Raw genomic sequence first — 15,112 nt, 5'->3', positions numbered from 1 at the left:
ACATCATCCCAAAGGTGGAATCCTATGGTGCCAGGTATGAGAGGGTGGACGTAGTGTTTGATGTGTACAAGAAGTAAAGTCTGAAGTCTGAGGCAAGGTCGAAAAGGGTGCAAGGAATCAGAAGAAGAGTGACAGGAACCAGTAAGACCCCAAGTAACTGGAGAAGTTTTATCTTCGAGATGAGAGCAACAAGACTGAGCTGTTTCACTTCCTTGCGGAAAAGATGTGTGAAGCACAGACGACAAGCACAGTCATTGTTACAAAAGGAGAAGATGCCATTAGCAACACAAGGAAGTCACTGGATGCTGTGTCTCCATGTTGTCATGAAGAAGCTGACACTCGAATATTTGTACATGCCAGGGATGCAACGACGGATGGTAGCAAGTCCATTATCATTAAGGCTAATGACACGGACGTACTAGTCATAGCAGTATCTGTACTGCCATCCTTACAGGAACTCGGTCTTGAGAACATGTGGATTTCCTTTGGCCAAGGAGCCAAGGTGCGATGGATTCCAGTCCATGAGGTAGTTTCTGCAATAGGGCCTGAGAAAGCTGGAGGCATCCCATACTTCCATGCGTTCACTGGATGTGACGTCGTGTCTGCCTTCCACGGTAAAGGGAAGAAAACTGCATGGCAGACTTGGAACGTCTTTGATGATGTTTCTGAAACATTCACCAATCCCCAGCATCCAACATTGATTCGTGATATTGACTTTTTTGAAGTTTTTTTTTTTCTTTCAAATTTTTCAAAATTTGGATTTTCAAATGGCCAATCAGGCAGATTTGATTAGAATCCCCTGGAGAACAAATGTGCCAAATTTGATGCTTTTATCATCATTTGCACGATTCCTCTCAAAAATTGCTGTTATCTGCCCCACTATTACTGATCCTGTTTCTTCGCCACGTTTGAAGCATTTTGTCACTCTTGCATACATTTCAAATGAACCTGGGAGACGGCAAGTTTGGACGGTTTTTCCGAGATTTTCTTCCAATTCTGCGTGCCTTTGTTGATGAATTGAATGCTCAGCACTGTCTTTTTCCGAGTACAAGAGAGGGCAGGTAACTGATCAGACTCGATGCTTTGTTTTTTTTTCTCCGAGATCTGTAACGTTTTCGTTTCTCACCTCATCATCAATACAATGTCACGGTCTGTTCGTGCCAAGAAAACCTGTACTCACCGATTCCAACGGTTTCGAGCTTGTCTTGCTCTACTTGTATCGATACTGCGTCGAGACACCAGCTGAGCGGCGGTCCCTGGGGCAGTTATAACAAACATCCTGTGGTGAATCGTCATCCACCGGAGGCTCAACGGGCCCGACCTGTGGGGAAGTTATAACATCCTGTGGTGAATCGTCAGCCACCGGAGGCTCAACGGGCACTTTCACAACAACAAAAACTTCCTCATGTCCATTTTAGCTTTTCTTTGGATGAGGTCCATCAGCTTGTTATACTCCAAGTTAAAACTTCCATTACACAGTTCTCCCACACTCACGGGGAAATGGGGGAAAGCCCAGGAGATCCAAAATGTGTTTTCCCGGTCGGGGAAACGGATGAAAATGGCTGAAATAGCAGATTATGACGATGGAAAAGCGAATATGACGTCATTAGCAGACTGCTGACACGACCATATATATTTTAACAGCCACATTATCGTGTTATTGTGGTTGTTTAACGGGCGTCCACGGTGCAGCACCGGGATGATCGGCGGCCCGCCATGTTCAAGGCGATCACGTGGGTGAGGTGAGCAATCATGATGGATTGGGGGGGATGATTAAGGATGCTGATCGTTTCCCATTATTATTTCTTACCCCGACGTTTCAGGCGTGTCAGACCGACCAAGTTGAGACGGTGCGTTGGAAGATTATGTAGGCCTCAGTATTGATTTAACGTTTCGATGAGAATTATTTTTCTCTAAACTTGGTAAACCCTCATAGCTGAGCAACATTTTACTCAGATCTTGTTCCATACACCCGGTGTGTATGAATAATAGGCGACGCTTTTGGAGAGAAATCGACTGCATTGAAAAATAAAATCTCGCAGCGGACAAAACGCGCAGGTGCAACCGCCGAGATACGTACCCAGCATGCATTGCGCGTTCCCGCCAACAACACCCTAACCCTCGACGGCCCCTGCTGGTCGTTGCGCAACAACATGTAACGGATGTTACACTCCACTTCATGTCGCCGTTTTTTAATAACATATACATTTAAAGCACGTGCTCCGTGTATTGTTTTTATTCGAGCGTATTAGCATCAACAGCTCGACCAAGACCCATTTTTAAGCAGAGAACCGCAGCGGAAACAATACTTGGACCGTTCATGTGAACTCACCTCAGCATCAAGCTCCTGCGCTGCATCGACGTGTTAACACGTTGTGCGTCACTGTTTGTGTCACGAGCTTGTAATTACGGACGGTAATCACTCATTAGGTTACTTATTTCACTGTATTTTTCTGTGGAAAAAATGAAAAGTTTACCATGCATTAAAAAGCGGGAATTATTTCAGAACAAATTCCTGGGGACCCGTGAATCGGTTCAGTTTTCTATTCGCGTTCACCGTTCATTTCCGTCTCACGAACCAACCGTATATGTGTTGTAGTCTGCAGCCAACTGTAAAGCTGATTTGAAAAAGGATGCAGCCAATCACATCACTGTGTGCAAATACCGCGATATCTGCCCTGACTGGAAGAACATAGATCCATGCACTTGGGTTCCATTTCACTTTATAACTCACCTTTAAATACGGGATACTTTTATCTTAAATGTAATATGGAATTGGCAAAGCCGAGAAGCGAACGCAGAATTCTTCTTTCACTGGATGCTGCAATTTCCGGTTACTTCAGCCTGGATTCGGGATCGGCAATCAAATAATGTAAATCACGATTAAAAAAAATTTTTGATGATGCGGGAGATATCTATATTATATTGCTGGAGTATTTACTCTCTAGTTTTGTTGTTAATTTTTTAGTCATAAAGGTGTGATTGGGTATACTATAGAACAAATTAATTATTTGTGCATTTCTATAACCGTGATAACACGACTGCATATTACCTCAACATTACCTTCACAACAACAACTACACCGCCTAGAACAGGATCTCATCTGAAAAAAGAAATATTACCTCAACATTACCTTCACAACAACTACACCACCTAGAACAGGATCTCATCTAAAAAAATTAATATTACCTCAACATTACCTTCACAACAACAACTACACCGCCGAGAACAGGATCTCATCTGAAAAAATAAATATTACCTCAACATTACCTTCACAACAACTACACCGCCGAGAACAGGATCTCGTCTGAAAAAATATATATTACCTCAACATTGCCTTCACAACAAAAACAACAGCATCTAGAACAGGATCTCATCTGAAAAAATAAATATTACCTTCACAACAACTACACCGCCAAGAACAGGATTTCATCTGAAAAAATAAATATTACCTCAACATTACCTTCACAACAACGACACCGCCGAGAACAGGATCTCATCTAAAAAAAATTAATATTACCTCAACATTATCTTCACAACAACAACTACACCGCCTCGAACAGGATCTCATCTAAAAAAATTAATATTACCTCAACATTATCTTCACAACAACTACACCGCCTAGAACAGGATCTCTCTCTCTTCTCCTTCTTTCGGCTGCTCCCGTTAGGGGTCGCCACAGCGGATCATCCGTATGATCCGCATAGTGATTTGGCACATGTTTTACGCCGGATGCCCTTCCTGACGCAACCCTGGTCGCCTCTTACGACACAGGGATATGGTACACCTATTTTAACAGGCGTATTCACCGGCCCAGTACACTGGTACTCATTTCGCCGACCTCGGAAGGATGACAGGCTGAGTCAACCCCCTGGTGTATTAATTCAGTGGCTCAACGGGGCTTGAACTCAGGACCTTTTGGATCCCAAGCCGCTGCCCTAAACACTGCGCCAACACCAGGCTCACCGCCTAGAACAGGATCTCATCTAAAAAAAAAATCCTCAACATGACCTTCACAATGACAACTACACCGCCAAGAACAGGATCTCATCTAAAAAAAATTAACATGACCTCAACATTACCTTCACAATGACAACTACACCGCCTAGAACAGGATCTCATCTAAAAAAATTAATATTACCTCAACATTATCTTCACAACAACAACTACACTGCCTGGAACAGGATCTCATCTGAAAAAGATAATATTACCTCAACATTACCTTCACAATGATAACTACACCGCCTAGAACAGGATCTCATCTAAAAAAATTAATATTACCTCAACATTACCTTCACAACAACAACTACACCGCCTAGAACAGGATCTCATCTAAAAAAATAATATTACATCAACATTACCTTCACAATGACAACTACACCGCCTAGATCAGGATCTCATCGAAAAAAATTAATATTACCTTAACATTATCTTCACAACAACAACGACACCGCCGAGAACAGGATCTCATCTAAAAAAAATAATATTACCTCAACATTACCTTCACAATGACAACTACACCGCTGAGAACAGGATCTCATCTAAAAAAATTAATATTACCTCAACATTATCTTCACAACAACAACTACACCGCCTGGAACAGGATCTCATCTAAAAAAAATAATATTACCTCAACATTACCTTCACAATGACAACTACACCGCCGAGAACAGGATCTCATCTAAAAAAATTAATATTACCTCAACATTATCTTCACAACAACAACTACACCGCCTGGAACAGGATCTCATCTAAAAAAATAATATTACCTCAACATTACCTTCACAATGACAACTACACCACCTAGAACAGGATCTCATCTAAAAAAATTAATATTACCTCAACATTATCTTCACAACAACAACTACACCACCTGGAACAGGATGTCATCTAAAAAAAATAATATTACCTCAACATTACCTTCACAATGACAACTACACCACCTAGAACAGGATCTCATCTAAAAAAAAATAATATTACCTCAACATTACCTTCACAATGACAACTACACCGCCTAGAACAGGATCTCATCTAAAAAAATTAATATTACCTCAACATTATCTTCACAACAACAACTACACCGCCTGGAACAGGATCTCATCTGAAAAAAATAATATTACCTCAACATTACCTTCACAATGACAACTACACCGCCTAGAACAGGATCTCATCTAAAAAAATTAATATTACCTCAACATTACCTTCACAACAACAACTACACCACCTATAACAGGATCTCATCTAAAAAAATAATATTACCTCAACATTACCTTCACAATGACAACTACACCGCCGAGAACAGGATCTCATCTAAAAAAATTAATATTACCTCAACATTAACTTCACAACAACAACTACACTGCCTAGAACAGGATGTCATCTAAAAAAATTAATATTACCTCAACATTATCTTCACAACAACAACTACACCGCCTGGAACAGGATCTCATCTAAAAAAAATAATATTACCTCAACATTACCTTCACAATGACAACTACACCACCTAGAACAGGATCTCATCTAAAAAAAATTAATATTACCTCAACATTACCTTCACAATGACAACTACACCGCCTAGAACAGGATCTCATCTAAAAAAATTAATATTAACTCAACATTATCTTCACAACAACAACTACACCGCCTGGAACAGGATCTCATCTGAAAAAAATAATATTACCTCAACATTACCTTCACAATGACAACTACACCGCCTAGAACAGGATCTCATCTAAAAAAATTAATATTACCTCAACATTACCTTCACAACAACAACTACACTGCCTAGAACAGGATGTCATCTAAAAAAATTAATATTACCTCAACATTACCTTCACAACAACTACACCGCCGAGAACAGGATCTCATCTAAAAAAATAAATCCTAGAAGCGAACATAGAATTCTTCTTACATTTGCTTCTGACTTTATTTTTTGATGATGCGGGAGATATCTTTATTAAAATCAGTGGAGGAAATATACACCATGTCTGATATTTGGGTCTTTCATGTCTCCGACGATGCCTTTAACTCCCGGCATGCATCATTCCCCATGACAAAAACCGGAAGCAAAAAAAAACCGGAAGCAAAAGGGTCATATCCAATGACACGGATTCCAAATTGCCAGGGTATTGTGTTGTTGTTTCCTATTCTCTCATGTGCACTTGTTAAGTATGAAGCTCACTACGTTCACTAAAAACAAATTGAGAAGGGGGAATTGCCTCCCTCCCCTGCCCCACCCAAAATCCACCAGTGCTTTCATTATTTTAAACATCTCGATCGTATCTCCAAATAACCGCCTCTTTTTTAGTGTATAAAGCCCTGTTTCCATCAGTCGCTCCTCATAGCTGAGTCTAGTTAGGTCCGGAATCAATCTAGTAGCCCTGCGCTGAACCCTCTCTATGGCTTCTATGTCCTTCCGGAATTGTGGTGACCAAAACTGCACACAATATACTCGATGTGGCCCTCACTAAATTCCTGTACAATGTTAACACCACCTCTTTTGATTGATAACTGATCCCTCTCTGAATACAACCTAAAACCCTATTTGCTTTCCTATAGCTGCCTGGCACTGTGCTGCCTGCTTACCTCCCATATCTGTTACCACCCCCTGATCCTTTTCCTGTGTCAGACGCTCTAAAATTGCCCCTTGCATCCTGTAATCTCTATTTTCATTGTTCTTTCCCATCCCCAACACCTTACACTTGTTCTGGTTAAATTCCATCTGCCAATCTTTTTCCCAATCTATACAAGTATCAATACTTCCCTGAATCTGATCACCACCCACTCCACTATTCACCTTACCTCCAAGCTTTGTGTCATCTGCAAATATGGAAAGCTTACTTTTTACCCCATTATCCAAATTGTTGATGTAAATAATGAATAATAATGGTCCGAGTACTGATCCCTGAGATCCCACTACTTACATCCTCCCAGCAAGACATCCTCCCACTCACAGCCACTCTTTGCTTCTTATCACGAAGCCAGTTTGCAATCCAATGAACGACCTGACCAGCCACTCCACAAGCCCTCACTTTGGCTAACAACCTCCAATGTGGGACCTTATGAAATGCCTTCTTAAAGTCTAGATATACTGTCCGCTGCCTTTTTAATATGAAATAGGCAAAGTCTAGAAACGAAACACTGGGTTAGAGAGGTTCTTCTTAATTTTGGTTCCGGTATCGACTCAAGCTTGCGTTAAAACAAACTTCTTTTTTTTTATCTCCGGTTTATCCTTGTTGTCTTTATTGGTTTCTGGTCTACAAAAGATATCAGTAAATGAAAATTGCTTTTCCTTTTATTTTGCCGACCCGACCCAAACACAACAATGGGTATAGGTTTCTTCTTTTTCTTCTTCTTCCCGGTATCAGCTCGAGTGTGCATTAAACGCAAATTAATTTTTATCTTCCGAACGTTAATTGTGACCGGTCGGGAACATGTTATTGCAAAGCAATTCTCGCTCTTGTTTTTAATGACCAATTTTTAGTTCATCAACACCCGAGCTAAACTACAAATTAATGCCAGCTCCAAAATGAGCCACCAACCCCAACTTAAAGGAAATGGCATCAGAAGGAGAGAGTTTATGAAAAATTATGATGATTAAAATCGAATTAAATATGCAAATGTGCTTCATTTTGAAAGTTTAAGTGATAGGAATATTTCAAAATTGATTTTGAGATTATTTACAACTGCACCTGGGGAAGCATAAAAAAAAAATTATTTTAAGATTTCAAAATAAAATGATTCTTCGGTGATTCTCCGTGGTTTTCTGAATGATGGAAATCTTATGAAGTTTCATATTAATTCTCATTGGAATATATATTTTATGGCAAGAAGCTGTAGGGACTTTATTTTGAATGACTGCAATGACTGGTGTGGTATGTAGGTCATGAAGTGGAAGAAGTCCAGTTTCCAGGAGGTGCAGACAATGCCATCTCGTGGCTCGATGCTACTGCAACCATTCCATGTTGGTCTCAGGCAGTATGGTGTGCTGGGCAGTGACTTCGCCTTCTCACAGGTAGTACACCTGTGATTCTTTCATTACATCGGGCAGCTGAGTGTCTAAGAACAAGCAATTGAAGCCCTATCTGTTGCTCCAACAAAGTGTTAACACCCAAAATGTCTTCTCCTTGTCTCCCACAGTGGTGAGCATACCACAATCAATGTCTTGTTGATTTCATCCATGCGATGAAAATGGGCTAGTCTGGAAGTATGAGAGGAAATAGCATGGTATGATGAAATGAAGGAAGTGATTCCACAAAAACAAATGAGAAATGAGGAGCGCTTAAGCATAGACTGTGTCCTCCTTTGCATACAAATGCTTTAACTCAAAAAGAATAGTTTGTTGTTTGAATGCTTGCAACCTGGAGATATGGTCTGCTGAACACATTGTGATGAGTGGTAACATCACGGAGCTCTAAAATCAGTCTCTATCAGAAGTTGATCACGGAATTAAATTGGAAGTGTAGCTTTTTTGAGGGGCAGAATACGTATTTGACCAATTTTAGCCTTAAATTTGAGACGATGAAATATGTAAATGAATTACATTAGCAAATAGGGTTTAACAATGAACAAACACTGTTCCACAAGACAATTTCAAAACAGATATCCTCAGCTTTTGAAGACAGTTTCTCAGAGCAGAGAAGATTGCTTTTGGTCACAAAGAAACCCCGAACTGAACCCGATTTAAACTTTGTTTTGGAAAAGCAAACTGGCCCAAAATGATAGATCACAACATGTTTGTCAATATAATATGAAACCTTTTGGTTAAGTTAGTGGTGTAATGGTGTAGCCACCCAGCTGGGTGGCCACAAATTAACCTGAAGGCAGCAGTATTAAGAATTTGGATCCCAAGTTTCTGGTCCCTTCATGTACAGCCTTTTTGGCTGCTGGTTGCATCATTGGTTAGGGGCACAGCTACGCCACTGATGCAGTGCCCCTATTACCAGTACATTGGTGCTCATTTCACCAACCTCACAAGAATAACAGGCTGTCAAGCCCCTGGTGTTAATTCAGCAGCCAATGGGGCTCAAACTCAGGACCCGAGGATCCCAAGCCATCACATGAACCACTATGCCAACGCCAGACTTAAGTTTCTGGTAACAAAGATAGTTTCAAGAGAATTACCATGTTGGAGAAAAACCCAGCTGGCTCATTGTTGATTTTCTGTTTGTAATTGACTCTTTATGCCCGAAGGGGAAATATGGTTGGGTAAAGGGGCTGTCACACCTTGATGTTTTAGCCAGCGTATGCCGACGTATGAAAAATTTGGCGAATACGCTGGCATACGAATATTTTAACCCATGAGTAACGTGCTTTGAACCTATGTGTAACGTATCTCCAACGCATATTGATGTATGTAGACGTATTTTACGTCTTCCGGCCGACCACAGAACTTACTGAATGTGTTTCTAACTTACACCTACCGTATAATGGCGTATTGGCAGCGTTTAGGGGAATTGGTATATAAAAATGGGGTTCACACAGGAGGAACCCATCAGTGTTCCAGACTCCATGTTTCTTTTTGTTTGTTTTTGTTTTTTCTTCGGCATGACGGTGATGTTGACACTTTGTCAAGTGTGGTTATGATTTGAATCGTTGAGCGGCAGCCTTTTAAGAGGCTATGCCACGTGATCGTCGGCGATACTCTGCCGCGCTATGCATAAGTTAGACTATCGTTGGGCATAAATTGTGAATACCGACAACACGCAAAGCATTCGTTGGTATAAGTTATCGAAACGTTCTGTGTACGTTACTAATACGTTATGCATACGTCCAACTCGTTAATATATGCCCAAAACTGAAAAAAACATCAATAGTTCAGCATACACCAGCGTTTTAGATCAATTTTGATGTTGCCATACGCTGGCTAGATGGTCAAGGTGTGACGGGCTAAAAGGTTTACCATTAGAAATGCAGTGGTACATATACATCTCCCTAAAATAAAATTAAAAACTCACGTTCTTGCTTTCTGTCCCTAATTGATTTATCTACATGAACTTTGTTTGTTTAATCCATCCAAAATGATTGTGGTGTTTCCCCCCCCCCTTTGTATTGTGGTTGCAATGCCTACTTTTTGATAAGGCTGATGTCAGTAATGAACAGAAAAAAAAATTAATTGTACTTTTTGTGACCAGGTATTCCGCTGGGATGCTGACATTGATGCATTTGTGAAGCTGCAGGAGCTCAATGTGCAGGCTCCTCGGGCCTTCACTGTCGTGTCCGTTGGTAAAGAAGATTTTCTCTTTGCTTCCAGCTTCACGTCCAAAACTGTCATCTATCGACACCACGTTGTAGACACAAGCCTCTGATCCTTCGGACTCTCAGTTTGTTCAGAAATGTTTTTGCACCTCATGGCTCTTAAAGTGTAGGAATGCTGGGAGCCAGTTGCATATGTTTGCTGCTGAACTGCCACTCTCACATTTATTCATGTATTTGAACGTTAGCAAAAGTGAAGATATCGACTTAGATCATTCTGTCTTCAACAAATAATGTTAACCATGATATGAGGGGCATTCAAAATGTTCTTGGAATGAGATACTTACAACAGTTCAAGCAAAGCCAAGTTGTTGTTTTTTATTTTTAAGAATATATAAATAAGAAAATAATGAATATTACAAATTATATATAGAAGTGAAGTGAATTTTAAAAGCTTGGATTCCAAGTACATATCTCATTCTGAAAACATTTGAGCACTTCTCATACTTGCATACCCTTGTGGGCACTAAACCTCTTTTGCCACCCCCTTGACATGAACTGTTACATTTGTATTCATGCAATTTGCCTTCAAATGTATAAGTTACAAAAATAAATGTGCACATTTGTATGTTTCATGTAAATCACTGAACCTTTGGTACTATATCAAACATGGTGCGATGGTTATTAATCTGTGGCAGTGAGACAGTGAAATATCTTTCAACAAAAAAAGGCCATTTTCATGTCAACACCATATCCCACTCAGTGTTTCGTGTATTATCAGATCTATTAGTCATCAGTCATTGAACTCTAATTTTTCCTTACCTGAATTATTCATGTAGTTATAAAAGGGCTACCATCTCCGATTTCTGGTAGAAGTGTACTTTTTTTGTTTGAATCAACTGTCACAGCTTTCTCCTTTTGGAAGTGTAAGTCTCATTTATTTTTATATCCTCGTAGAGGATCTCCAAGTCTTACTCACGTTGTTCTTCATCTTCTTCTTTTGGACTTTTGTTTCACAGCCTACAGTTTTCATCGAAACTTCCTGAAACTTGGCGTATATATGTAAAAATACCCTGCCCAGACAGTAACCATCTCCAATTTTGAAAATTCCTCCTAGAAAAAAAGTTATGACATCAAAATATCTCCACTAATGGAAATCGCCTAAAAAATTATCTCCGAAACTAGGCAAGCTTTTTGAATTCTGTTTGCGGAAATCGAACAGGGCATTAGCAGATATGAATTACCGCACATATTATACATCACTATGACGTCATTCCTATTTTTTGACATTTTTTGTTTCACAACCCAGAGTTTTCATCGGATCTTCGTGAAACTTGCCATGTATGTGCAGAAAGCCCACGCGCAGGCAGTAACCATCGCCGATTTTGCAAATTCTTCTGACAAAAAGTTGACATCATAATATCGCCACTAATGGAAATCGCCTATACCATTATTTCCGAAAGTAGGCAAGCTGTTTGAATTTTGTTTGCGGGAATCAAGCCAGGCATTAGCACAGATATTTTTTTCGCAAACCTGATACATCACAATGACGTCATATTCATTTTTATGACGTCATCATTAGGAGTACGGGGATCTTAGCTCATTTGAGCTTGTTTTTATCAACAACTGTGCAAATTCTCATCAAACAACGATTTGTATTTGTTCAAAAAAATAAAATAAACGAACCAAGCCGGGAACCTAAAGGTATGAAAATGTAGATATACTTTATATGTCTAAATAAGCATTAGTTTCACATTTTAAATGAGGCTTCACAACTGATATTTCTGGAAAACATAGCAGGCACGAACATATGTGCCCAATCAAATCAAATAAAATGAATTATGTACTCTTTGCATTCCATCAGCTCAAAAACTTCCAAAACATTAAGTGATTTTTTGACATTTCCAATGTTTTGATTGTTTGGAAGTTTGTTAATTCTGGCTTTCCTGAGCTGCTTCTTTATGTCTGTCAAAACCCCTGCGAATATGAATGAAATGACTTTTGAAAGTTATTTTTCTCAAACAGTTTGCTACAAATCACTGCAATAACTGAAGGATGTGTGACAGCAAGGGCCTGCAATCCCAAGTGCTGCATTGGACTTGTGTTCTGAGCCAGTATTTATTTACATTTTCAGAATGTTGAAATTAATCAGATCTGTTTTGTCAGTTATTAGTTTAGAATAGAACTAATAATTAGAATTATTAGAATTAATTAGTCAGTTTTGATTTTATGAGGAAGCTTGCAGAAATTAAGAGTTCTTGCATGATAATGTTCAGATAATATAGTTTTGTTTCAAACGCTGAATGGTTGGAGTGCAATTTCCTTCCACATGTTAAGATATATTATTGCAAGATATTACTCTTCATTGCAAGAGTAAGAAATCTTTCAGTGAATGACCAATGAGAATGATACACATTTTATGCACACACATGAAGCATTCATCAAAATAATGAAGGATGATTTGAATAATCCATGCCACTATTACAATGCGCATCTACCATAAATAAATAATAAAATGATTTATGAGTTAATTTTTCATTCATTCACTTACACATTTTGGTGTGAAATAGTATGTGAATAGAAACGTGAATATTGTCATGTCCAGGGGGTTTAACCCTGATCTGGACGGATGGCCAAGCTTCTCCCTTGAAGGCCCACAGCCAAAACTTGGAGATTAATGCACGCGCAGGAAGGGGGCACAATGGCGGAGGGGCAGAGGAGCACAGCACAGGGGCACTGCACCAGGACAGCACAAGAGGGGTTTGTACTCGAACCCCAATACCAATACATGGATACAGCTTCTTAAAAGGAATACATTTAATGAAAATAGACAAACATTTATTAAGGACAGTAACTCAAAAGGTAATGATAATGAAGTAAATAAATCCTCAAGTCGAGGCACCTCTTCACACAGATTCGAATACAAAGGGAAAACAAAATAAAAAGAAAACCCCTCCTTTCGAGTATTCTTGTACTTAGCTTTGCCCAGAGCTGGTATTTGTGGAATTTGGAATCAAGGCGCTTCTATTCACACGTCAGACACGCACAACAAAATGGCACCTCATCGCTTCTCTCGTAGTGAGACAAACACACTCAAGGCAATCCACGAGCAGCACTCCGCACCAAGTCTCAGAGACCCAGTGCAGCAGCTTTGTGCACCAATCGTCCTCACCGACCCAACCAAAATCCAAAGGCCAGCGTCTTGCTTCACCTCGCGAGCCCAATCGCCTCAACACGAATGCAAGAATCGTGCAGTCCTCTTCAGGCATGCGCTCACCCTCCACTCTTGCTTCTCCAAATCTGCACAACCAACCCTTCCTCTTCGATCATGCCTCTCCATCCTCCACCTCCAGGGCATGGCCTGCTCACACGAAAACCCGGAAAGGTGGGGCTTCTGCCTGCTCGGCTGGCTTCTGACATCACGCTCATCAATCATCAGCCTCGGGGGCGTGACTTCACCTGCTGTCACTCTTGGAGGTGGGGATTCTGCCTGCTCGGCATGTTTACTTGTTTCTCCTCATGGTTTTGGTTATAAAGACCGGGAAAAGTCACGGGGTCAATTACATACTGAGGAACTTATTCTTACTCCCGAGCTAATTAACACCACACCACCCCCTGTGTGGTGACACGTAACACTTAAGCTCACATCTTCCCTACTTAGTCTTACATCCCTACCCTTAGTTCCCTACCCTACATCTTTGGAAGTCTCGTATTCACAATTGGAACAAGAAAAAGAGCAATCAGACATTGCAGACCCTCGCCAGGACTTCTTTTGTGTGGCCTTTGTGCACTGGTGTGTTGTGTAATTAATGAGACATAATTAGAACGACCACTTTATAACCGGGTAACAAGATGTCCCACTTTGATGCAACCCCGCTTTGATCGGACACCTGACCCTGACCCATGATGTTATTATATTATTATTCATTATTCAATTGAATTTAGAATGGGATTATAATATATTCACTTCAAATCAAATGGAAGACCAATTAGGTACAGTCCTGCATTGGGGTAATAAGGAACACAAACAAGCAAAAATAAAAGATGAAGTCAAAAGGAGGAACCTGGATAGGACTTGTGTTTCAGATGCCACTCGTCTGCCCTCAAATCCATCCAGGCACAGCTAAGTGAGCCTTATTCAAAAAAACATTAAAAATAACCCATTTCATAAAACTTCAATAATTCTGGCTGCCAGACTATGCATCTGATCAAGTTGAAATTTAAAACATGTATTCCCCATCATTACTAGATCATAAATGTGAAGTTTCATATCGATTGATTAAGCTGTTCCAGAGAAAACATGATTCAATATGTTCTTCAATCCAATAAGGCTGTCAAACCATGAGACCGATCAATTATTTATTAAACTTGTACACCCATGGCTTGGGGTACATTTGTGTGAAGTTTCCCCTCGATCGGTCCAGCCGTTCTGGAGAAGAAGATTTTCATAGCTTTAAGGGTAAATCCAATATGGCTGCCAAACCATGTGACCTATGACATATGTGTGAACCTTTTGTTCCTCATGAATAGGCGATCATACGTGTAAAGTTTCACCTAGATCTGTTCAGCTATTTCAAAGATGATTTTTGAAGTGTTTTTTTAGACAATATGGCTGCTGAATCGCGTGACTGAGAATGTCATCAATGTTTTTTGTGGACCATTTTATCCCGAGATGACCCTCAAAATTTTCATACTGATCAGATGTAGCATTCAACATATGCAATTATGACGTCGTAACGAAGGGACCTATAACTTCATAAAAACGCACTTATTCCCCATGAGGAGTACTTGCTGTGTGCCAACTTTTTCCTTGGTGTGGTTTCAGAGATAGAGGTCCAAAGTTTTCCTGTTTTTCCAACGTGACTGCCACACCACATGACCTATGACATCATAATTATGATTAAAACATTCTACATGA

General features: G+C 40.0%; 1 protein-coding gene and 1 long non-coding RNA gene across 6 annotated transcripts in view; one reads left to right on the top strand and one right to left on the bottom strand.

Annotated features, from left to right (window-relative positions):
* LOC147034735 (uncharacterized) overlaps positions 1-2,266 on the bottom strand; it is a 141,319-nt gene extending 139,053 nt beyond the window's left edge. Inside the window, exons 1-2 of the long non-coding RNA XR_015059989.1 lie at positions 1,811-2,266; positions 1,181-1,321 (exon numbers count right to left, since the gene is read on the bottom strand). This is a non-coding gene — a long non-coding RNA (uncharacterized LOC147034735). The remainder of the gene's footprint in view (positions 1-1,180; positions 1,322-1,810) is intronic.
* The window catches only part of LGI1 (leucine rich glioma inactivated 1), a 175,022-nt gene extending 162,307 nt beyond the window's left edge, over positions 1-12,715 (top strand). For all 5 annotated transcript variants that reach the window (XM_085888011.1, XM_085887987.1, XM_085888003.1 and 2 more), the window contains 2 exons: positions 7,883-8,014; positions 10,134-12,715. In XM_085888011.1, coding sequence (XP_085744137.1) covers positions 7,883-8,014; positions 10,134-10,307 — 306 coding nt within the window. In that variant the 3' untranslated portion in view covers positions 10,308-12,715. The remainder of the gene's footprint in view (positions 1-7,882; positions 8,015-10,133) is intronic.
* The last annotated feature ends 2,397 nt before the right edge of the window (positions 12,716-15,112 follow it).

The sequence above is a fragment of the Eptatretus burgeri genome, chromosome 1 (genome assembly GCF_056783735.1).
Source record: "Eptatretus burgeri isolate ZD-2024b chromosome 1, Ebu_testis_v1, whole genome shotgun sequence".
In the NCBI taxonomy this organism is placed as follows: Eukaryota; Metazoa; Chordata; class Myxini; order Myxiniformes; family Myxinidae; genus Eptatretus; species Eptatretus burgeri.
Note: the sequence above shows the minus strand (reverse complement) of the source record. Positions and strands in the feature narration are given on the sequence as shown.